This window comes from Brienomyrus brachyistius, chromosome 16, assembly GCF_023856365.1.
Source record: "Brienomyrus brachyistius isolate T26 chromosome 16, BBRACH_0.4, whole genome shotgun sequence".
NCBI lineage: Eukaryota > Metazoa > Chordata > Actinopteri > Osteoglossiformes > Mormyridae > Brienomyrus > Brienomyrus brachyistius.
The window spans coordinates 9,582,372-9,606,662 of NC_064548.1; the positions used below are offsets into that span (position 1 = coordinate 9,582,372).

Here is a 24,291-nt window from a genome sequence, read left to right on the forward strand (position 1 = left end):
TTGGTGCCACATATCACAGGACACTTTCAGAGGTCTTGTGGAGCCCACGCCTCAATGGGTCAGAGCTGTTTTGGTGGCAAAAGGGGTCCTACACAATATTAGGCAGGTGGGTTTAATGTTATGGTCAGTGTATGAACTCTGTGCTCTTCAGCCTCTTTAAGTAGCCTGTCCTCTCTTAGACAATACTTTGCTTGAATTGCTTAATTTACTGTCTATGATTTCTATGAAAACCACTAGTAAAATGAAGGCTGGGGACTAGGGGGCTTGTTTGCCCACAGCGTCCTTCATAATACGGTACATAATAACTATTAAATATTAATTATTTTTGTGAACATGTTTTGTGTGTTAGGGCTGAACGATACTAGAAAAAGTTTATATTGGGATATTTGAAAATTTTTCTATAAATATTGTGATATTTATTAAGGAATAAATGAGTTTAAAAATGACCAAAAATGAACTGTAACCAAGTAGAACCATATCAAATATGTTTGCAGTGTTGCACGAGTGGTTCCAGTGGACACGAAGCAGTGCAGACAAATCACTTGCTTCAATGGAATCCAAAATATATCCATACAGCCGCAGACGAATGTCTTTTGGTCACTCATTATTGTTCGTTATTTTCCTCCTCACTAACTTCTCACAAACACGCCACACTGCCTATGAGTGAATCAAACAGCAAGGACAGTAATCATTTTGATTGGCTCCGAGACCAGATGTGGAGCTCGTGCAGATTCAGTGTCGGTGAATTTCAGAGATGATTTCCAGATTATATTTAAGTCCCCTCCCCCCCACCAAAATCTACCCAGATGGACCTTCACCTCCAGTCAATTTTGGGGGTTTTGGGCTAAATAAATTGGGAACCCATGCACTAGATAATGTTGACAAGGAAACATCAGTACAACTGCAAAGTTTGCTAAGATTTGTTTCCTATGACAGATTAAAAAATGTTTTAGCATAACCTATTGATGATCTTAACCCAGCTAATAATCGTGGTCCTTGCAATGTGACAACTGCACATGCATAACATGTAGTCCATATTAATGTCACTCATTGTGCAAGCATAGTGTTGTGGGTGGCACGGTGGCACAGTAGCTAGCGCTGCCACTGTACCATGCCGCTATATGTGTGTAGAACATGCATTGCCTGATTTTCTCCTGCAGTCTCAAAACATGTTACTTAAGTGAACAGGAATGCCTAAGCTGGTGTCCCATCCAGGGCTGGTTTCTGCTTTGTACCTATAACTTCTAGCATAGGCTCTGGATTCTTGTGACCCTTAATGGGACAATTGTGTATAGGAGATGGATGGGTATTATATTATACCCATAATATATTATATTATAAATGTATGAATTGTACATATTATATTGTATTTAAATGATTACTTGATTAATTGTCTAATTAATAAGTTAATTACTTGATTATTAATATAATCAATAGTGACTACCCAAGTAAGCACCATAAGATTGTGTAGCATGTCTTGTTATGTTTAATATGTGTTATGTATGCACCCATAACTAAGCCAATCTTATCCACTAAGGGCCAGTGTGTATGCAGGTTTTTGGGATAACCTTTAGGTCAGCTGTTCAAACCCAGGTGTGAGGACTCTTCAGCCAATCAGTCTTCTAATTAGTAATCTAATTAGGGAGTGGCATTGAAAACCCGAATATACAGTAGCATTTTCTGGCCAGCCCTGTTCTAATGTATAAACTGCAATTACACAATTTAGGGTTTGAGAAATGAGCTTAAAATGATTTGGTATATTGCTGTTTTATTAGCAGAAAGCATGTGTGGAGCAGGCAGGCCCCTCTGCTACAGGATCCTTCCCTCTCTGTCCTCCTCTCATCTGTTGATCTGACTCTTGCACCTGGGAAATATTTGTACCGAGGAGTATTTGAGGACAAGTGGCTGTTTATTTATCTTACCTTGGCCAACAATGTTTCAGCCATTATGGTGGGACTGAGAACACGAAGGCTGGGGATGCTGGTGGGCATTCCACTGGGGGAGTGGAGATTTATTAACTGTGTCCTGGGTTGCAGTAACTCTCACTTCATTGTTAATGTTATTGTTTAGCAGTATCAGTGTCTCTGTGACGTAGATTTTGCCAGATGTAGACTTGTATGTGTCTTGGGAAGTATTGATTTCATACATACATTGTCCATACCCCATGTCCTATGCAGGGGGGGGGTGACAGGAGCCTATTGCAGGGTTCTGAAGCAAAGCAGGGGCTAACCCTTGCTGGGGCACCAACCCATCACAGGTAACACACACCATATACCCCTGTGGGCAATTCGGTACTACGATTAACTTTAGCATGTTTTTGGATTGGGGCGGGAGGGGGGGGGGATTGTAGAACCTAGAGGATACTTCAGATGCCATGAGAAGAACATGCAAGCTTTACATATGCAGAGCTGGAGCAAAGAATTGAACCCTGGTTCCAGAAGTGTGATGTTACAGTGCTAACCACAGTGCCACCGCGCTGCCCCGACAGCCGTTTTCAGGGCCCCTTAACGACTCTCTACACCATGTTGCTTAATGGGCACTGGGGCTCCACACATGTTTTCATGTTCAGATAGAAGGCTGCTTAACAGCAGATGCCTGTCTGTTTGTAATGTCCCTCCCTGGATGCAAATATGGAAAACCCTGGTCAAAGAACTTTCCAGATCTCACCCTCCATGACCATAGTTTCCATGGGGTGTGATTACTTGGGCAGTAAAGGGGGGAACCTGCCACCTGTTCACATAAAATATGGACTGGAAAATAGCTGTAGATATGAGCTATGTACTTTCCACACAAGTGCACCTGATTAGGTAACATGGGCAATATTTTCCGCTCTTAAAGGCTATTGTGCTTTGTGAATGGGCCCCCCTTCTTTGAATGTGCGTGCTGGCTTGGAGCATTGTCCTCATATGATGTTAGTTTTCTTAACAAATTAACCGAATATGTTTATTAAGTGGGTAAATGTGCATGAAAAAGCTATGTGTCTAGCAAGCCGTGCTAACTGACTGCCACCCGTGACATGAAACAAGATCGAGTGGATAGTCCGCACTTGGTTTTATCACCATGTTTTACAACAATGTGTCGTAACCCTGCTCAGTTGTGGAGCTACAAGCCTTCAGTCAATTAGTGACTTGAAGCCTTATTGACGATATTTCGCTTGCATTTGTTGCCCATGCCGACATAAGGGCTTGGCTCAATTTCAGTGCTGATGACTTGCTCTCCGAAGTCCCAACGACTAGCCGAAGGTTACCTTAGGTGCTTCATATGCATGTGATGTCCTTATCAATAACACACACAGTATAACACATGCAGATTCCACCAGGATACCATGTTAATTGCTATGGTATATCCATTGGATTATCCTTCAGTTTTCACTTATAAGCATAGGAATATCCCCCATCCTGGTAGCTGGTGGTTTCTCTCTGGCCCATGTTTCTGTTTTCCTTGTTTTGTTGTCTCTTGGAATCCGCTTGGTTTCACCACAGACATTTGAATGTAGCATCTCTGCTTACCTGCTTCCACAATCCAATATTCATAGGAGGCCTAAAATAAGTGAATGAATGTCTAAGATCCGGTCTTTAATGCTTATGGATGTTTATGGCCGTAAGGATCTACGCAGTTACCTTAGAATTCACTCAGACGGGCTGTAGCACTGGCCAGAACCAGTTACTAAACTGACGTATTAAGGGAAATGAGTATTTTTGGATAACCGTGTCTCTTCGGGGTTGATGAGAAGGTACAAATGTCCCATATCACATGGGGTTCCTGTATGACCTAGTTCTCTCAGTCTTGGCTTGTCACAAGCATGTTTCACATACTTGGTATGCCTGGCCCGGGTTCTGAATCTGAGCACAAATAACTGGACGTCGACCTGCTTGTCTGCTCATGTACGTCCGAACTCTGCATGCCTTCGGAACAAAGTGCTCTTCCATAAACAAAGTACCACAATTGGCTTCAAACGTATTGCATATTTACTGGATCGTCCAACGTCATGCTGGTTATAGCTTGCTGAATGAGTTCTTATTAATACTTGCGACTTGCTCGTCATGAAAATGAACGGCTTCTGGAAGGTTGCTGTGTCAGCATTCCGTCAACGTCCAAATAACACAGCTGGAAGCTCAGTTTTGATGTTTTAAGTGAGGGACCTTAGTCCAGGTTTGCCTGAACCAAAATGTTCTCCCAGTTTCAACATTGCACATTTTTCCTCTCTGCTTGGTGTGGACATTCCATTTGTAGCTTTGGTTATTTTCCGATTGTTTTCATGCCATGTAAAATCTCTGGGGCCGTCTGATTCGATTTGAGGAGGGCTGGGCTAATTCTACGTTATTAATGATTAATGTCGTAGCTGGTTGAAATGTCAAACATCAGGGCTTAAAACGAGAGGATTAGGGTTAATTATTTCTGACAGAGTTGCTATGTCAGTACTGGATGAGTAGAATATGAAAAAACAATTAGTCTAAGAAATTCCTAAGAAAGGTGCTGGTCATATAGAATATTTTTATAGGTTAATTTAAAATGCCACTATTGGAAGTATTAAAGAAAAATGCATCCATCTTAAATTAAGCTCTGATGGTTGTTGATCTGTCACCATGAAACATTACATGTTCTAAAACAAGCACTGATACATACATACAGATATATAAGCATACATATGTATTATATAAACCATATTACGTAATGGAGGATTTGTAAGGCTTGTGGTAATTGACTTTAGGTGCATAATTCAGCGTTTGAATGTCTGGAAGCGCACGTACAGCTCCCAGCTGCATAAGACAGAGCATTTATCCTGTGCCATTGTTTTCCAGTGTTTTCTGGACAGAAGGAGGGGGTTTGTAGATCTATTTTTTAGAAGAGCTTCCCTCTGAAGTTTCTTATGCTTGCCTCTGGCCAGTGAAAACAAACATTTAGCGGCATTTGCTCCATGGCCTCAGTTGACGTGTCCTTATTTTTCCTCTTTGCAATGTGGGCCGTGGCCTCCAGTGCTGCCCCAGTGCAGGCTGGGAATTGCGGTGGTGCAGGTGTGAACGGGTTTGATGGGTTTTTTTGCCCCCGGTTTGTACCTGGCGAGGTAGGAGTAGGGTGATCAGTAAAATGGCTGCCCTTTGGAAAAGAGACATTTGTGAAAGCAAATCTGCAACTTGGGCAAAAATTAACCCGACTTCCTGAGTAGAATCTGTGATGGTTTTGCTAAATGTCTGCAAGGGCATCAGTTTAAATCTCGGTAATTTGTCAGAATTTTAGCAATTCTCTCATTAATTGGGAGGCACATCAAAAATCAGTAATGATAGACAGGAAATATTTCAGTGGCAAAATACTAACGTAGCCTATGTCACACCTAACATGTCAGACACTGAGTTAAAGGTAAGGATGTACGAATCTATACTGAAATTTTGATTCTTTGGATATGAATGTTTTATTTAAACAATCGATTCTAATGTTAAAGTATCACATTTTAAAATCTGGTAAGAATAATATTATTGCGAGCAGGACATGAGCTACGGAACGATCAATCCGCCACTTCAAATTTTGGTTTGGGCACTGAATATCAGCTTCGGGATACCAGCCATGGTTACTTGGTATCGGATCGAAAAGGATGTCAATGGTAGCCTATCGCCCCTACCTAACAGCAGCTCCCTTTGGGAAAGATTTAAAACATAGATCCCTTTATAGGTAACTGTGAAAATCCTTATAAAACCTAGTCTACATGTAGCATAAATGCACCACATCATGTTATTTTAAATTATCCAGAGTTATAAAGGTTTATAAGGTAGATGATTTGTTATGTCAGGATTTGTATGTTTGCTAATGTTAGCACTTCTTGGATACCCAACATATTAACAAACGTGAAAACTACAGTGCTTACTCACTGGGACGATAACAGTGTTGTTTGAAATAACACAGGATTAAAAATATTTTGGTTATTTTGGCTGCAGAAACGATATCTTTCTCATGTTTTCCCCGCTTGTTAAATACCCCTTTTACGAAGCGCTCCGGGAATTTCACTTCCTTCGACGTGATTTTGGACCTGCTGAGATGGCTCTGAGGGCCTGAGTGCATGCCAACGATCTTCTCACGCCCCGTCATACCCGTGGGACACAACTTGAGTTGGCTGGTGAGAGGCTGAGCTGAAGGCTTTGTGATGAAAGGCGAGATGTGTGGTGTGAACGGCCTGGAGCTGTGGAAACGATATGTGCTGCCTCAGAACATGTGCCTCACTTATGGGGTGATCACAGGAGGCCGGGCAACTAGCCCTTGACCAAAGCAAGTCAAAGGAATAAACCTAAGAATACCAAGCTCTGCCTTTGATTCGTTTTAAATAACCATAGGGCGCATTAAGTCTTATTGTCCTCCTGTTCCTATTTATCCCTGAAAAGAAGATTAACTGATGCTAGATCGCTGTAACTCTGGTCCATTACTGGATGGCCAGGAGGTATCCGTGTGGCCTCATCACTCCAGGGATGAAAGTCTGATTCCTTTGATTTTGTATGTTCTCTTGTCCTGCTGGGTACCCCGGTTTTCTCCCAAAGGCCAAATTTTCATGTCCATGTGCCCTGGAATGTCCGGGGATGTACCCTTGCTTGGTGCCCTGAGCTACCTTGGATAAGTCCCAGGCCATCTTGAGACCCTTTCCAGAGGTAACTGTTTGAAAGTTAAACTCAGTGGTCTTTAAAAATGTACCCTGTGCTTATGCGACAATTAAACGTGTGGTGTACAGGGTTGCTGATTTTGGTCAGCTGACTGAAGTGAGATTTTCAATTTGAGACGAGTCTGCACACATGTACATACATTCACATGTATGTCGCAGTTTTATCACCTTGTAAATAGTCAGTAGGGTTTGCAAACTACCCCAACACCTTTGATGCAGCAAATTTTAGGTTTATAATAGAATAATATAGATTTGTCATAAATTTCTTCAGTGAGCATGAGTCTGACAGCGTGAGTGTTACGGCAGATGCGTGATACTTAGCAACCCTTCATGTATCCAGGCTGTTGCTACTGCAACTAGACTAGTGATTATACTCAATAATGGTTGTTAAATTTTCTTAGAGAAGATAGCTGTCATTCCCGGCTCGTCCGATCCTCGTGTGTCCCACGCCCCCTGATTATCCTCGTGTGTGCCACGCCCCCTGATTATCCTCGTGTGTGCCACGCCCCCTGATTATCCACGTGTGTGCCACGCCCCCTGATTATCCACGTGTGTCCCACGCCCCCTGATTATCCTCGTGTGTGCCACGCCCCCTGATTATCCTCGTGTGTGCCACGCCCCCTGATTATCCTCCTGTGTGCCACGCCCCCTGATTATCCTCATGTGTGCCACGCCCCCTGATTATCGACGTGTGTGCCACGCCCCCTGATTATCCTCGTGTATGCCACACCCCCTCATTATCCTCATGTGTGCCACGCCCCCTGATTATCCTCCTGTGTGCCACGCCCCATGATTATCCTCACATGTGCCACGCCCCCTGATTATCCACGTGTGCTTCCCAGATCTTGCCCAGCTGATTCTGATTAGTTTCGCCCAGTCTTGTCTATTTGAGTCCACGTCCTGCCCTGCCTAGTTGTCCGTCATTGATGTTGGTTGATGTCAGTCGATGTCCGTGATGTCCCGTTCTCCTTCTAGCCTTTAATAAATCCCAGTATTCCGCCTGCCTTCCTGATACTTTCTGCCAGCCTGCCCATCACACACCCGCGAATCCTGACAATAGCCATGTCTTCAATGTAAGGCGTAGGGGAGCCCTACTTCAGTGTGTGACTGTAAGACGTCATCTGAACTTGGGGTTCTTCTTGAGGTTTGAAACTGTGTGGAAGGCAGTAAAAGCAAATGAAGCAAAAGAGTGATGCAGTGTATTGCAGCAGTTTGCTTATGCTGAAGCCCGGGGCTGTGAAGTGTTGAATCTGGCCTTCAACAGCCGCTGTCAAACTTGGAAGTAAAACTCGATATCGATCTCTGAACAGGGGCAGCTGAATCCCTGCTACTGCAGTTACTTACAGTTAGTTCAGTTATATTCCGTGTGGTTTTCCCATCAGTGACATGGGAATGAAGGCAAAAACTGGCACTGAACTCTAAGGATGTTACATGTTACAATTTCAGTTTTTGGTGAAATACCTTTATTTCAGAGTGGACCTAATTGCTGTATTTCACACTTCCATCATCAAGCAAACAAAACTGTGGCAACATTTTGTAACACAATGTGTATATTTTTCTATTAACTGGTTCCACTACTCCCCCCCCCCCCGACCCAGACACACAAACACATTAGGTGTCAATATCTTTGTGGGGATGTCCATTCATTTATAATCGCAGCTATGACACCCTTAACCCCCACCCAGCCCTAACCTTAACCATAAGTAACCAAACAAAATACAAGACATTTTATTTCTTAGATTACAGCCACAGATTTTTATTAAATCGAGGATTGAAGAAAAAAAATGTCCCCGCAAGATCAAAATAACAGGTTTTAAATCACATTATGGGGACATTTAGTCCCCACAATGTTATATATACATGACCACACACACACACATTATGACCCATGAATCGGTCTGCACAGCTATAGCTTGATAGCCAATCTGCTTTTTGCATATAATCAGTAGTGTGAAAATGTGACTGGGAGCTTTACGGTATTTAGGCGGCTGCAGTCATGGACTGTTTAGCTAGCAGTTTATAGCCTTTTGTACCTCTCAGGTGTTGAGCCATTGAGAATGACGTCACTGCCGGCTTATGGAATAGGGGCCTGAGAGTTCTGCCTTAATTATGGACGAGTTACTCAGCCGCCAGCCACCCCACCACCCGCTGGGGAGACCCCCCCCCATCTTGGCACATGGCTCAGGTACTGACTTGCAGAGTGCAGAGTTTTCTTATGTGGCTTTCGATCACATCAAGTGTCAGATGCATAGCGAAATGCATGCGGCAGGCCGGTGCTTGAACCCGAGCCTAATAGGGGTTAAAATATAAAGCGATTGAGTGACGGGGCCACTGGGTCCTCGGGCCCCGAGGCATTAGTGTACATGGGACAGCCGAGCCGAGCCAGTGGAGCTGCCTGTGCCGGGGGCCAAGGACAGTGGACTTTTCAGGAGCTTCTTTACGGTGGGCATCTGCAGGGCATATATGGTCGTGCAGGTTGTATGTTCCTTGTTTTCTTTTTTGGGAAGTGTTCTTCCTCCACTCCTGAGTCAGTGATGTGGGGGGGGGGCAGGGTAGGTTCCATTTGCATGCCAACCCGGACACCATCACCAACGCCCCCAGGGCACTGATATCCCCTGAGTTCCTTTTGATGATTCTGTCAGTATGCTGTGTGATGTCACTGGTCACTGGGATAATTGACGCCGTTGGAAAGGGGCGGGGCCCTATATGGTAAATACCTGCGAGGGCAAAGCCAGTGCCATTTTTCATACCTGTACCACTGGAATAAAAAAAAAACAAAAGCCGCAATATTCCGATCTCCAATGTAAACAGCCGGGTTTCCCGGTTTGTCCCTTTTCCCACATGTATCTTCTTTACGGCATCAAAAATAGCAGGTAGATAAAGAGTATAACACTCATTACATTTTATTTTATGAAGCTGTGAGCTGAGTAAAGTTACATGCTAGAACGTCTACGGTTTCTGCAAGAGATTGTAGAATGTAATGGTAGGATATATAAGTAGAAGATAAAGGTGTTTTTAAGAAAATGTATAGAAAAAATTCCAACATTAAAAAAAACGGGCTTTTGCATTTTTCCCCAGAGAAATTACAGAATAGTTATTCTGAAGTGTGCATCCATATTGAGCCCAGCGCGGAGGATTCACAATACATAATGAGTAAGTGACATGAAGTCTGCTTACAGTAGATGTTAGACTGGATCCTCCAGAATGACCTCTCGCTGTGTATCTGTTGTAAAGCCAGACACAGTGCAGAACCCCGAGCCTCACGCCGATGTAGCAAGCCACGTGTCAGTGGGGGGCGGGGGGGACGATGCCGGGTGGGCAGTGACGTTGGCAGTTCAGCATGCAGAGGGCTGTAAAATACAAACCCTCCTGGGTGATTTGAATGGCAGATGGTAAAATAAATCCGGGCTGACCTTTTTAACTGGCCGGTCACATGTTCAAAGACGATCGTGTGCTAATCCCCCACTAATCACCTAGCTGTGTCGGCCGGAGCCCATGCTGCCAGGTGTGGCGGCCCCTGTGGACAGTGAACAGGCATGGCGCTACACCGGCGAGGTGATCCTGAGTGTGGGAGGAATGGCCCCTGTAGGCTGGGGGCCCCGTACGGGATCAGCGGGGCCACGCCCACTGCCGTTCCTGTCACAGGGCGGGGGGAGCGTAAAACCAAGATGCGAGCAGTGGGATGACCTTTCCCCTTGCTCTAACTATAATATTATCATAAGATGATGTATTGAGTTGCAGCGTTCGCTGGCGGATTCGCAGGAAGCTTGCACATTTAATCGGGGGGGGGGGGGGGCGGGGGGGGGCGGGGTTCTAGGCATGAAAGGTGCACACATAGGAATCAAAAAATATAGCTGGGACCCTGAGAGCTCTTTTGGTAGGGCATCAAACTTTTAATCTGAGGGTCTAGGGTTCAAGTCCCGGTGTGGATCTTCCATGATGTCCCCTCCTGGGATTGACAAAGTTCGACATTGGTGGGGTTGTTGTTGAGCGATGTGCTGTGTTTTTATTGGTTTTCACCATTACGCACTTAGTGTTCAGTGCGCGCTTAACACTGTGACTTTCCTCAGCGTGTTAACGCCCTCCCATAAACTGCAGGCCGTCTGACGCAGTACATATCCGGGATTCCGGCCCGCTGCGGGTGCGTGTTCCAACCTTCGCTCTCCGTGCTGGGCTGCCACGGGGCGGGGGGGGGGGGGGGGGGGTGGTGTGCGTCCGAAAACCACCTGTCAGCAGAGCCGCGTCGAGAATGGGGGGCAGCAGCTGGCAGGGGCCGAAGGCACGAGAACGAGGGGGCGGCTGACAGTGCTCCTCCGTCACCCGGGTGGGAACAGGTCCGCTTACATCGTGCTGCTTCGCCTGGGATGAGATGGAATCCAACCACCCAAATGGGGGGGGGGGGATCTGCTCTGTGCCAGAAAAGGAAAGTGTTTGGGGGCAAAGGGGGGGCTAGTTTCATCTGGGGAGCATCAGGCCTGGTGCAATAGGACGTCCTAAACGGTCTGTCACCTTACGATGCATGGGACAAACACTGAGATGAAATTTTGATCTTGTTGGTCATAATGCAATAAATAGTAACAAATAGAACATAGATGTATATAAGGCAGTGAAATATATTAAGACATGGACAAAAGACAAAAAGATACTGTTAAAAGTACAGTTATGCAAATGAGCAATCAGTCATAGATACACATGTCGTTTCTGTACTGGATATGAATCCGTGGCATTATGCAATGGCACATTTTCAGAAGGCTTTCTCCTGTGAAAGTGAAACGTACCGCTCTGTGCGGTGAGACCTTGTGGGTTATTTGCGCAGGAACACTCACTGTGCCAGAACATGAGGAATTAGGTCCAGCGTCAGCGTCACTGCATGAGTCCGACATCCCTTTGCCCAGCCGCCATTCCCCCCCCCCCCCCACGCCTCGGAGCCAACTGCAGCTCCGTAGAAACTCAGACTTTTATATCTAGGATATATGTGTGTCCATCTTCCAGCTGATTATTCTGCTCAGGATTATGGAGCATAGGCAGAAGTACGGCCTGGGCAGGATGCCTCATCACAGGGGAACATACACACACAAAATCATACACTATGGGCTGTTTAGAGATTAGGCTCCCAGCATGCCTCTGCACTGCAGAAGAATTTGCATATAATGAAGGATTAAAACCCCCAGCAATACAGGCAATAGTGATACCTTACAGTCTATAGCATCAGCGCCTGAAAAGTCTCTAACTGCTGAGTCATCATTCTTTTCCAAATCATCAGAAGATCTTTTAAAATATCACTTCAAAGAATTTTTACCACCCCCCCCCCCCCCCATGACAACAGGATATTGGTATGGCCTGAAGATATCATTGCTGTTGTGATGACATGAGGAAGCAGGAGGTTTCAGCAGAGCCAAACAACACAGCTTTTCCAAGTGTCCTTTGAGGGCAGCTGACCTCCGTCAGTGTCGCCCAAATGCTCGGAGGACATGGGGGTTGTTGCTCTGACATGTGATCATTCCCACACCCTGCCTTCCTGTGCTTGTTTTGCAGTGTGTTTGTGGTTTTTTGTGACGGTCACCTCGGTGAAGGCTGGTGAAGTCGGTAAATTTGATAGCAGTCTTACAATTGGAACAGAATGATGACCTTCTGCCTTATTCAGGTCAGGGGTGACTTCCTCCACTCATCTTCTCCCATTGAGAGATTACCGCATGCTCTTTCTAACTGTTGGCTTTTCTTCATGATTGACGGATCTCTTTTTATGAAGATTCATCTTAGCATTGTGGGTAAGGAGGAGATATATTCTAGCCTTGAAAGTCACATGCTCCTTCCTGACTTTCCTGGGAATGTCTCCCCCATCGGAACGCCCGGATACCGCAGATATGGCAGTTCTGGAATCCACAACGGTGATGAATGCACATGGACTGGATCCCAGCCACATCATCACCATTCCCATCATTCCATGGGAAATTCCGCAGAGACTTGTAGGGAACAAACATGTGCTTACTTTTGCAAACTAGAACTAATGTTTTTTCCAGTCATAAATGCTTACACTTCTCATACAGCATAATTCAAATTGCTTTCTCAAGATGCCACTTGTCATCTGACTTGGTGCTATGTATAGGAATAAGAATTATGAGCTAGCTGTTTTGAGTGTTTTTCTTTCAAGGAACAGAATACGGTGAAGAACAGGCGCACCTGGTTGATATGGCAGCCATCCAGCTCAACAGCAAGAAAGGAACTGGCAATGACTAAGTACTTTCTGCCGCCCTCTACTGGAGCCCTGAGGCACAGTCATATGCTCGCATCGATTTCTCTGCTTTCCAAACGATTGACTTTAAACTTCTTTTGAGGTCCAAGCCCATAAATCAGGTTAAATATAACATACTGGCGATTTCCTTCCTAAAAGCTTCTATAATTTCAGTTAATTGCCTTATGATGCATGCTTTTAAATAACCTGAGATTTCACATAAATGCTTGTCTGTTGCTCTTTTTCAGGCTCTGTCTTCCATACTGTGATAGCCTGCTTGAGGATGTTGTAATGTCAGTAAAATTAAAGTGACTGAAATCTAATTCGGCTTCACGTCAACACAATTTGTGGAATGAATAATAAAGTTAATCATAAAAGCAGGCACCTTTATTCATGTAACATTTGTTATTATACAGAATTGTTTAGAACTATTTTTATTCTTATACATTTACCAGCAGTGGCTAAAAAAGGAGGCTAACAGAAAAAAACCCACACAGACAAAACGAAATAGCAAACGTATCAAAATCAGTTTTTACAACTTTTGTAGCAACCAATTCTCTCTATTGGTCTGCCATAGTGCAAACTGTATCGTTAAAAATACCCAGTCTGAACGTGCTTATAACAGTCATCGTCCTCCAGCGTCTCTTCCTGTGTCGACGTGCTTCAATAGTGCCCCTGCGAGCTCTGCTGTCCAGTGACTCTGATTTACAAGAAGGATTTCAGGTGAGAAGATCAAGTTATATTTGCAAGTGAGTTAGGGCGTCTCAGGTGCATGTTAATGGCTGGTGGCTTTCAGTTCGTGATCAAGCAGCCCCTCGGTTCACAGTAGCCGTGCTCCGATCGAATGTAATGGGTCATCTCATTGGCTGATGCATAAACAGATAAGCTATGAAAGCTGTTTTATGCCCGTGGGGGTGGAGACAAGCAAGAGTGTCCATGTTTGAGTAAGAATGTGGGTTTTTCAGGAGGAACGGATCAGAGGGGTGATAGGAAGCAACACTGCCTTCCTGCCACTTCTGCTCCCCATAAACAGAGTTTCCCTTCCCCATATCACCTGGTTGGTGACCTTCTGCTGTGCGGCAGGGGCTCTCTCACCGCTACGCTGCTTCTATTGCACAGTGTGATCTTTGGGGGGGGGGGGGGGGGTTAATTTAGGAAGCGTGTTGATAGGAGAAGTTGTTCAGGAGGCCTCGGGAGTCCGTGCCGGAGAAAGAGCGCTCGAGCCGCCGGTGTTCACGAGCACCCGCAGCGATCCACCACCATGGAGGGGATCTTGCCATAGATGATCTGCTCCTTCCGGTTGAAGTAGAGCATGTTGATGGGCGACATCTTGGTGGGGGTGCAGCAGGGGCCGGCGGTGCCGCGCGGGTTGGCCTTGTTCACCAGGTGCGTGTGCGGGTACTTCTGCAGGTGCATGTACTCGCACTCCCCGGAGCAGTAGTTGGCCTTGTAGCGCTTGGGGGCGATGATCCAGTCCCAGCCGAAGTCCTCGAAGTCAACGGTGAGCGGATAGCGGCAGCACCGCGACTCCAGCGAGTTCTCGTCGCACTCGAGGCCTGAGTCCCTCCTCGAACGCCGCGGGCTGTCAGAGATTTTTACCTCCATGAAAGGTTGCTAGATGGGGGGAGGATCACAAACATGCGGCATTACACACTGATACATCCTTAGTAAAGGTTTAACGGCTATGATTTAATTTCTACAGCTTGTGTCAACAAGTAAACAAAGATGTCCATTTTTTTTCACAGATACAGAGACCTATGCTTAGGGAAATTCAATGTCTGTTTTCCCCTCAGATCATTTATATAATACTGTACAGTTATATAAAAGCTATTAGTGTAGATAGCACTTATAATGAGCACTTTCTGATTAACACTGCTGGTGTTTCACCGTACTTTGTTGGTTTTTAATGGGAGGTATTGTTACAGCCAAAACCAGAAGGACACAAAGGAGTTTACGGGGTAGGGGTACTGGCTCTAATTACCGCAGCTGAAAACATCTGACTGGAATTAAAAACAAAATTCATGGACCGTTATGTAGGTATTGTGACGCAGAGTCTTACCTGGACAACACCCGGTGCGGGACAGGCTGTGTGACGTTTGATTAAGCAAAGACACACGTCACATTAACTCATTCTGTCTGGCTTTCTAGTAAGGGGCTGTACTGTAAGGGTCTTTCAAACATGGTAGCAGATATTAGGCGATTAAGGGAATTAAACATTAAAGAATCACTCACCAGGCCCTCTTCCCCAGATTCTGCAGATGTAACCGCTAAATCATTTCCCTTGGCGTCATATGCATTTATCTCAATCCCCCAGTTAGTCTCCGGCTGCCTCAGCCACACTTGAAGAAGCTGCTTCACATCGATGCTCTGCCAGGAGCTGGTCCCTGTGCTCACATCCATCTTCAGGGAACGGATCCGTACGTGCCTGCTGCCGTCCGCAAGCGGCTTCAGCCGCGATATTTGCAGGAACACAGTGGTTTCTTCGTCTGCAGGTCGGAGGTGAACCCAGAGCTGCGCCTTCACGATGCGGTTTGGCTGAATCTTCGGGCTGAAGGAGAAGAAGCAGCAATTCGGTTTGCTGTCCACCTGGACGGTGGGGTCGGCTGGAGGGGAAAATTATGCAAATTACTGACACGCCTCAGTATTGTATCACCTGTAAATGCAATACAGCCTCAATTTCTGTATAGCATAAGATAACTAATGAGCCAGTTAAGCAAACTCACCCTCCTTTCCAAAATATATATTTCATGACTTGATAAAAAATATTTGACTGTGCCAACCCAAGATGTAATACCCTAATCGCATTCTCTCATTATTAAGATTAAACGTTATAGAATTTGTTAAAGTAAACGACATTTTCATGTTGAGCTTATAAAAAAATATTTATTCCACAGCTGATTGCACAGCAATTCATGATAAATATTGTGCTTCATATCAGCAAACATACGAACGTTTTTTTGCGAGTAAAAGATCCGCCACGGCTTATGCGTAACGTTGCCAAGCGGATGAAAGTCGGAATGCCATTAGATAAGCATTGTGGCTTTATATTAAAGAAATACGTGTGGTTTTTAGAGAAAAAATGCATGCCCAACGCTAAAAAGTACAGGTTCGTGATATCAATTTCCAGAAACCATCCCACGGAACGAGGTATTACTTAATGGTGACCTTGGGGTGCCCAGAAATGGGTTTGGCAGAAGCCCCCAAACAAAGCAAATAGGTGAATGAAGGTATCGGGAATGCTTACGCTCCGTGGCCATTGTCATGATTGTCTCTGTAATGGCATGGTCATCATCGTCCTCTTCCATAATCCCATCTTTATTATCATCCCCAACCATGTCGTACTGGTCTAGGAGCTGCTGCAAAGGGGGTGCCTTTGGTAGGAGCTGTTTTACCACGTCCCGACTGATATTGGGAGCCTGTTTAAGGCGAAGCTTGCTCAGAATTTGGGACTTGATGGCATGTAGTCGCATGAGCTTACTGTGCTGCCTAAACTCACACGTTGAGCACTGCTCGATGTCATCCGAAGGCTGGTGCGCTGTGATATCCCCCTGACCCACCGGACCAAGCGCAAAGAAGAAACTCAGGTAAAACAAAACCTGAGTCAGCTGCATGTCTCCAAAGCCGTCGCTTAAGGCTGTCCAGTGGATGTGTTTTTGGCGTTAAGACCCGCTGCTAAATTTATCTGTACTTTAAACCATGTGCCGCAGTAATAGGTATCATACAGTTATTCAACGGGGCTTTTTATACCACAACTTTGCCTTCTCTATTGTGTCGTCAAAATTCTATGATTGGCTGGGCTGGCAACAATGAATTTAGCAGTCAGACGTAAGATTCATTTCTGTGTCAAACCTTAAAGAGCAATGGCTTCGAAAAAAAAGTATTTTATGAGCTAACTGTGAAGTATAAATCAAATTAAAGACATCAGGACGCCGATTATAATTTCTCGATTACTCGAACCATATTGATATCTTGATTAATTAAGCCAACAAGGATTGCTATAGTCAAAAAAGTTTAAACTTATGCCATGAGTTTGTCAACTGTCCGAGAATGTGTTTCTGTGATTAATTCCTGCGTTAAGAAATCAGTCACTTTGTTATGTCGATTTTATTTGTAAGTGGTTCATAAGAATATGCGTTCTTCGCAAATTACTACCTACATATAAAATCATTTATGCAATGCATTTGTACTTACTACCTATTTATGTATATACAACGTAAGTGAACAAAAGTAGCTTACAATCAACAGCGTGACCTTTGTATATGATGATTTAGAAAAACAATTTTAACAAACGAATACCTGCCAGTTAACACAGTTTCTTTAATTCAGAAATTTATTTAATAATAGCAGTGGAATCCTTTTCCAGAGAAAAGCTGAACGCTGCCACCTGCCGATCACTTCTGAAATTGTAATTGCTTAAAAATACGTGAGGGACGGGTGAAGTGATTTCACGGGTGAAAGCTATTCAACTATGTGAATGTAGTATGCATCACACATGTTGACTAACAGTGCATATTTTGCTTAAATGAAAGTGTTATTCACAGCTGCTCGGGCTTTTTCAGGAAGCACCATGCACATTTACTTTTAAACAGCTTAACAAGTAAAAAAGGCGATTTAAGCTTCATAGTAGTAGATACAGTGCGCGAAACCATTTTAACCAGCCATTGCAGAGCGCATAACTCTTGTATTCGGAACTTCGGAACTAACCATGTACTAGTTCGGGGTTATAAATAAATGCTCCTCTGAATTTTCTAACGCTATGAGCTAATCCTTAGTCTGGGACTTACAATTACTGGAACGAAGGAACTTTTTTTATTGGTGGCTTTTACTACACTGAAAGAGTGTTTTTAGTTTGTAATCAATTAAATTTTCCGACTACAGTACGTGCACTACTATTTAATTATGCTGAAAATACCAAACATATTGTAATATGATTTAATTGCCCGCTTATGTATTTCAAAATATAGTTATCAAAAAGCAATAAGATTTTTGTTTTCTGAAAGCTTTAATTGGTCCATAGGCATATTTAGTATGTATGTAATGTGCTGATTGCATGTCAACTATCCGGGACTTGAATCCCCACAAGGAGCGGTTCAAAAATTACCACTGCAGAAGGAGCGAGACTCATTGTTTGACTGCTCCTAAATCTTGATAAATAAAAAAATAAATTCCAGGACTCGTGCTGCTAGAAAGATTAGTGCGTTAAGAAAACATTGTGTATAATTGTTTCATCGTGTAACAGTAAACTACATGCCTGAGAGAAAATAGCATCCGTCTGTTCCTTCTTTCACCCATTTATCCTCAACCTCTTGTGTAGCACGGTGTTGCGGAGGAGAGAATAACAATTTATTTATATAACATGTATACACAAAAAGAGAGACTTTGTCGCCCTCTACTGACACGTTGATATACACGGAACTTGGGCCTCTGCTTACGAATCAACCAGTTACTTTTATTGAAAAGCTGTTTGACACGCTAACTGACACAGGCCATGTACGTTCTGCATGTCAGTGTGTGTGTCTTTTTCTTATTTTGGTGTGTGTTGCTATATGTGAGCTTTTACCTAAGCTCTCAAATGGATTCTGAGTCTACAAAACTGCAAGTGTGCTCTCTCTCAGATATATTATTGTTGGTTCACTATTGATAAAACGCCAAGTCTTTATTTGTTTACTTACTAAATTGGTAAATTAACATTAATTAAACTGCAATTGTATAGAAAATCCGTAGACATGCATTTTGACATTTAATACAGAACTCCGAGTGATTATACTCACTTTGAATTAAGTCAAGTCTAATTTACGTAGAAGTATTAGAAACAAAATGAAATATCTATGCAAGGGCATAATTTTGGTTTGAGCATCCGGGGGTTCACTAATTTAAGGGGGTCCAAAGGATTTAGTTAATTTACGGCCACGCGCCTATGGGTTTTCTGGGATTAGTAACTATCGCTCCTGGGTTCAGACGTGGGCGCAAATCATCTAGGTTGACATTACATATTCCTGACGCTAGAGGGGGGCATTGTGCAGGTGTAGTGTACTTTATGGACGAATATAAGCGACACACACAGAAATGCAATGCCTTCATTATACCGTAGTTTGTCCAGTGCATATTTAAGCTGTCTTCAGTGTCTACAGCTCTTCAGTATTAAAAAAAAATTCATGCAAGAAAAGCTGCGTGGATGATCGTAAAACAGATGATGCGTATACTGTTATACTAATATAAGGATTTAACACGGTATAATGAAACAAGCAAAGCGCTGACGTGATTCATGATTTTTGAGTTTTATTCAGATTTCACCATGTTGTCTGGATCTCGAGCAACGTGGAGTCACCAGGGCTGCTTTGGATCCGGAGACTGAATGTCATTGGTCATGTAACAGTTTTTGGGAATCTGCCTTAGACGGAAATTGTGTACTACTTTGACAGTGCAGGTAAGTTTCATCTGTATTCATAAAATTATGCCTTTAAACGGGCTGTCAAGAGGACGTCTTTGAGGAGCACTTACCGCCCTTTGAGCGCCTGGTACTTGCAGGTAAGACCGGAGCGAAGGGGTTGTGCCTGGGTTCCTTTCAGCGTTTATGATTCCTGAACCCATCATGGAATCCGGGGGAAATCGGAAAGGCTTTAATTTAAATGATCAAATGGGAAGTTAGGAGTCCTCCTTCAAAGTGAGTGGGTGTTTCATCATAACTAATGCTCTGTGAAACTCAAGAGAACGTATTTTACTTGGACGTAACAATCAACTTTGGCGGATGTTTATTGAGAAGAGAGAAATTGCCGTTAACGTTACAAGTTCACTTGGACAATTTATTCCCTATATGGACAACACGGCAACGGCGCAAAAAAATTAGAATAAGCAGCGTTTATTAATATCCGCGACATTATCGCTGATCGCTTTTTCGCTCACTGACCTTGAGTTCTTGCTTAAGGGTAACCAGCGTTTTATGCATTTCTTCGTCAGGCACAAAAACAGTCGTTTCTGATGGTCATTTTCGTGGTCTGCCCTCACGCAATAAATCGATTTTTAATTCCTGAATCTTACCCAGCCTTTGGCATGTTAGATGCATCTGATAAAATGACTCGGTGTAAATTTACAATGTATTTTAAGTGGTTTACATTATCCGATTCATAGCCGGTGATGTTGCGACAAGAAATGATCATATTGCAGTTGCCCAGCCATAACGGGATGTTAGTGGGAGTAGACCGCTGAAATGCCACAGAAATCCACGCTAATGCATTTGGGCGTTTTTTTAATTGCCGATCACGGGCGCGCCTCATAATAATTAATCGCATGTACTTTAACTCCAAGCATGCAATACAATGTACAACATAACGATACTTCCGAAGGCTACAAAACAACGTGAAGTAGCCTACGTGGTGAGTCATTACCTAAAAGTTGATTTTGATAATGCTTATGAATAAATCCCCGCATTAATTTCCACGCATTATCGTGGCCACCGGCATAATCGCTTTGCAAAAATAGCAGTTCGAATGTACAAATCATGCCTGGTTTTAATTACAAGATGCTGGTGACGGACAAACAGAAAACGCGCATAAACGGTTTTTTCGTCACCCGATACGTGGTACCAACACTAGCTGGGGAGGCAACTTCAGACTGAGCCGGATGTCCCTGTCATCTGCCTTGCCTTGTTAAAACACTCTGAACAGATAGACAAGGGTAATGGAGATACTGAGAAATTGTCCAGAATCATAATACTGTTACTGAGGTGCTGTACTGAACGTAAAGACCTGAGAACATTTGGACATCGGGTCCCTTGGGTAGGTCACTCCTGGGTGCATCTGCTTCACCTTCAGAGGCAGGTGTGAGTCAACAGTAGGTGGCAAATGCCTTCATGATCCTCTGAATTAAAATTCAGAGTAGATCATGGCAGCATGCATATGTCGCAGAACTGGAGCAGTGCGGACAGAGACATTGTTTATATATGGAGAGTTTACGCAGGTTAGCGTAACCAGGAAGAAAAACCCTCCTTCTTTCCCTGAGAGGCGGTTCATTCGGAAGATTCAGACATTCAAGGGAATTGAGATTATGTGACTGACAGGAGTATTCTCTTCAGTCAGCACCGGATCCAGCCCTGATTATGTCAGTTTTGGTGAATGCATCGACGTGCCAAGTGAGCCAGTAATGGGAAACGAGAGGCACGTTCCGTCCAAAGAGCTTGTATTTGGATGAGGAATGCTGACACCCTGTCCTTGCTGTGTGTTCAGGCTGTGAGCAGATCCCGGAAACAGGCCCCCCATCCAGACAGTCGCTGTGGGAGCGGGAAGCAGCTACGCGTCCTGCCCGGAGGAAGGGACCTCGGTGCTGACTCTTCTGTTCGACTCTTGCCTTCTGGCCGCCTTCACCCCGGCCGCCCGGCCCAGGCTGCGCCCTCCTTGCCGCTGCTTGGGCCCCCTCCCCATCATCTTCCATCCAATGCAACATCATTTGCATTATGGGATGTGTCAAGTCGAAGCGCGCCAGTCAGACTTCTGGTGCCAACTCGGCGGCGAAGGTGGACGGCCGGCCGGAGAGCCAGGGCGGCGAGAAGGCGGTGCTGGTGAGTGCCGAAGTGGGGCCGGGTCAGGACTCCCCGCGAGTCAACGCCGTCCTGCTGGACTACGCCGAGCGCCTGTCCGAGGACATCCTGTCACGTGCCGTGCAGCAGTGGGCGGAGCTGGACAGCCGCTACAGCGACATTCCCTACATCGAGTGTGATGTGCCATGAGACCAGGTGTCCTCCTGGTCACCCCCCTCTCCAAAAAGCTTCTACGAGGAACCGGGTGTGGGGGTCTGTTTTTCACGTTAGCGTAATACACCAAGGTTTGCTCCATTGGGTTGCCTTCAGAGACCGTTTCGGTCCAGCTAGTTAGCATCATTACCCTGCCGATACCGCTGCTCTGGGTTGTTGTCATTCCTTTTGTGTTTTCACTTGCTGTTCCACTCCTCATTCCATGAACTAGGGGTTTGTCAAAAGGGAACAGACAGCCTTCATAGGGTGGGGGGGCGGTCATCTGTGATAATGAATCCCTTTATGATTTATCATACCGGGTTATGGTCTGTACCAGTGCAGCCAGTGTGTGATGGGGAGGGTCTTATCCTATGCTGGTCATTCAGCACTGATGTGGGGACGCCGAAGTCCGGGGGGGGGGTGCTTTTGACTGAATCTGTACTCATATGCCAGCATCCTGGTACCCAAAACCAGGCCCTTCCACTGGAGATATAAATAGCCATCTTCTGTCTGCTTGTCCGGGACAGGAGCGCCACCCCCCCCCCCCCCAACCCCACCCCCACTGCTTCATCAGCCGGCCCAGACACGATGCTCCAGCCTCAAGGTAAACGGCCATGATTAATGGGCATCGCAGCGGACTAATAAGGTCCGTCTCCCTGCTTATGCTGCCTATCTCCCGAGAGGCTCGGGTGACCAGCTGGACTCCCACGGTAACGCGGGATGTAAAAGCCATCGATCACTCTGCCCAGGAAGCTCCTAATGAGCTGCGGGTTAAGGGTTTTTGTGGTGGACATGCTGTAACTCTTCTAGACGATAGTCTGTGCCAGTGCATACAAAGGGGGGGGGGGGGGGGGGGTGGGCACTCTGCTATGCCATGTTAGTGATATTACTGGGGGAATCAGTCTCCTCTCACTAAGTCAAAGCCAGTTATTGAAGTTTTTTTGCGTTCTGTTTGACCCGTCTAGATTTATCCATAAAAAAACAGAATATTCTTTACTGCCATATGCTGATTATAATCTATAGCACAAAATACAATAATTCCCAAAGGTCTTTGCGAGTGTTGGTGAGGGATTTTGCTTGTCTTGAAGGAGCTGGTTGCTTGTTAAGTAACTGCAGATTATGGAGAATGTGAATGAATGCAGACGTTCCGTAGAGCCTCCGCGGTCTTGTGGCGAATTTCTCGAACGCCAACACAAGCACAGTAACTTTCCCGCTCGGACCGTTTTGTACGGTGAGTGTGAACTCCAACACGTGCCGTTCTGATCTCATTTCAGAAGGGATTTTAGCGTTGATGGGATTTCGCCTCCTGTTTTGTTTATGATCTCGAGCCGTAGGGCAGCATACCAGCCAAAGCTTCAGCGGGATGCATTTGATGCTGTGAGGCCTCCAGAGAGAGGTGCCATTAGCCAGCAGCAATGGCAGGAAATGGCAGTTGTACATTCCAGCAGCAATTTGGAGGATGCTGTGATACCCTACTTTGCTTTAATTTCACTTGAACAGGATACATTGTCTGTCTGATGGTGTGCACGCCGCTCATTTTATTTGCTCTTAAGCAACAATGTATGTGTTGAATTGAATTGTCAACATTCAGCTCCTTTTCCCGCCAAACTGCTGACGTTACTGTTTCGAGGCCTTTGTGTACATATGGGGAGGGGCTACCTTGCAATACTGTGCTTTAACAAAATACTGACCAATTAAAAATATTCCTTAGCACGGGAAAAAAAGGAGAACTGAATCAGCTTAATCCATGCTGATGGATAGATATTACAGAAAATAAGTCACGTAAGCCAGGCTGTTTTTGGACCCAACAAACATTTACAAACAGGGTTTAATATATTACTATGACTTGAGACTTAAGTGATGTAATCATAAGACTCCTTTAACAAACATGGGATGATTTATTCTGTGTGATTACAGAGTACCATTGAAGAATAGCCTGTGATTTTCCTTCCAAATTTCAGGTGTGCACTAAATATAAAGAGACTGCTTGAATCCCTTTACAAAAAAAAAACTGCTCTGAGAAATTATCCTCAGTGTGGACCTCCGAAGCCAATACTGATTCTCCAGAGCTCCATGATTATTATTATTGTTATAATTATTATTAAGTTTAAATGATGATGTCAGGAAATAATGTGTTTACATTTCAGGATTTAAAATTTTTGTTGAATTTTTTAGACGTTTCTCACAATAATCTGTCTCCCAGGATTATTTTATATTTCCGCTTCTGTTGTCATTGTCTTTGTCCAGTCAAAACAATAGTCACCCAAAACAAAGGGGAAAAATGATTAATCAATAAATACAAAATTATTTCCTTTCCTGTGTTTTTGTCAGTTCATTCATCCTGTTTCACGCTTATCTTCTGACAGACACAGATGAGGGAGACCTTTGGCCTGCTCTGCTATCTACACCAGGGGGTCGGGCTCTGCCACCTGTTAGATCTTGGTGCTTTTTTTTTTTTTTTATCAAGGTAGCAAGTCTGGCCAAGTTTAAATTACAGCAATTTTATGGGCTCTGAGTTTGCATTTTAACAAGGGCCAGCTAGGAAGAAGGTTGGATCTACAAAAAAATGGCAGTTGATAACTTTATTACCACTGTAAATGAAGCCATGCTGACAGAATAGAGGCAAACTGCTAAAATGTTAGCTGTATAAATTCCATCCATCCATCCATCCATCCATCCATCTTCTGAAAC

At 44.5% G+C, this 24,291-nt stretch overlaps 2 protein-coding genes across 2 annotated transcripts; one reads left to right on the forward strand and one right to left on the reverse strand.

Moving 5' to 3' along the window:
• Window positions 1-13,247: 13,247 nt before the first annotated feature.
• Window positions 13,248-16,622, reverse strand: mstnb (myostatin b). Its single transcript, XM_048979577.1, has 3 exons — window positions 16,120-16,622; window positions 15,108-15,478; window positions 13,248-14,489 (listed from the first exon to the last, which is right to left on the reverse strand). Exons 1-3 carry the CDS (start codon window positions 16,484-16,486, stop codon window positions 14,109-14,111), a joined length of 1,119 nt encoding a protein of 372 aa, XP_048835534.1. The 5' UTR covers window positions 16,487-16,622; the 3' UTR covers window positions 13,248-14,108.
• A 1,147-nt stretch (window positions 16,623-17,769) lies between these two features.
• Window positions 17,770-23,914, forward strand: LOC125710170 (small membrane A-kinase anchor protein-like). Its single transcript, XM_048979578.1, has 2 exons — window positions 17,770-19,302; window positions 21,098-23,914. Exon 2 carries the CDS (start codon window positions 21,325-21,327, stop codon window positions 21,595-21,597), a length of 273 nt encoding a protein of 90 aa, XP_048835535.1. The 5' UTR covers window positions 17,770-19,302; window positions 21,098-21,324; the 3' UTR covers window positions 21,598-23,914.
• The last annotated feature ends 377 nt before the right edge of the window (window positions 23,915-24,291 follow it).

Coding starts and splice junctions, on each gene's coding strand:
- mstnb (XM_048979577.1), bottom strand. CDS start 16,486: ATGCAGCTGACTCAGGTTTTGTTTTACCTGAGTTTCTTCTTTGCGCTT. Junction 15,479..16,119: donor CATGACAATGGCCACGGAGC/GTAAGCATTCCC, acceptor TTTCCCCTCCAG/CCGACCCCACCGTCCAGGTG. Junction 14,490..15,107: donor AATCTGGGGAAGAGGGCCTG/GTGAGTGATTCT, acceptor CCCCCCATCTAG/CAACCTTTCATGGAGGTAAA.
- LOC125710170 (XM_048979578.1), top strand. CDS start 21,325: ATGGGATGTGTCAAGTCGAAGCGCGCCAGTCAGACTTCTGGTGCCAAC.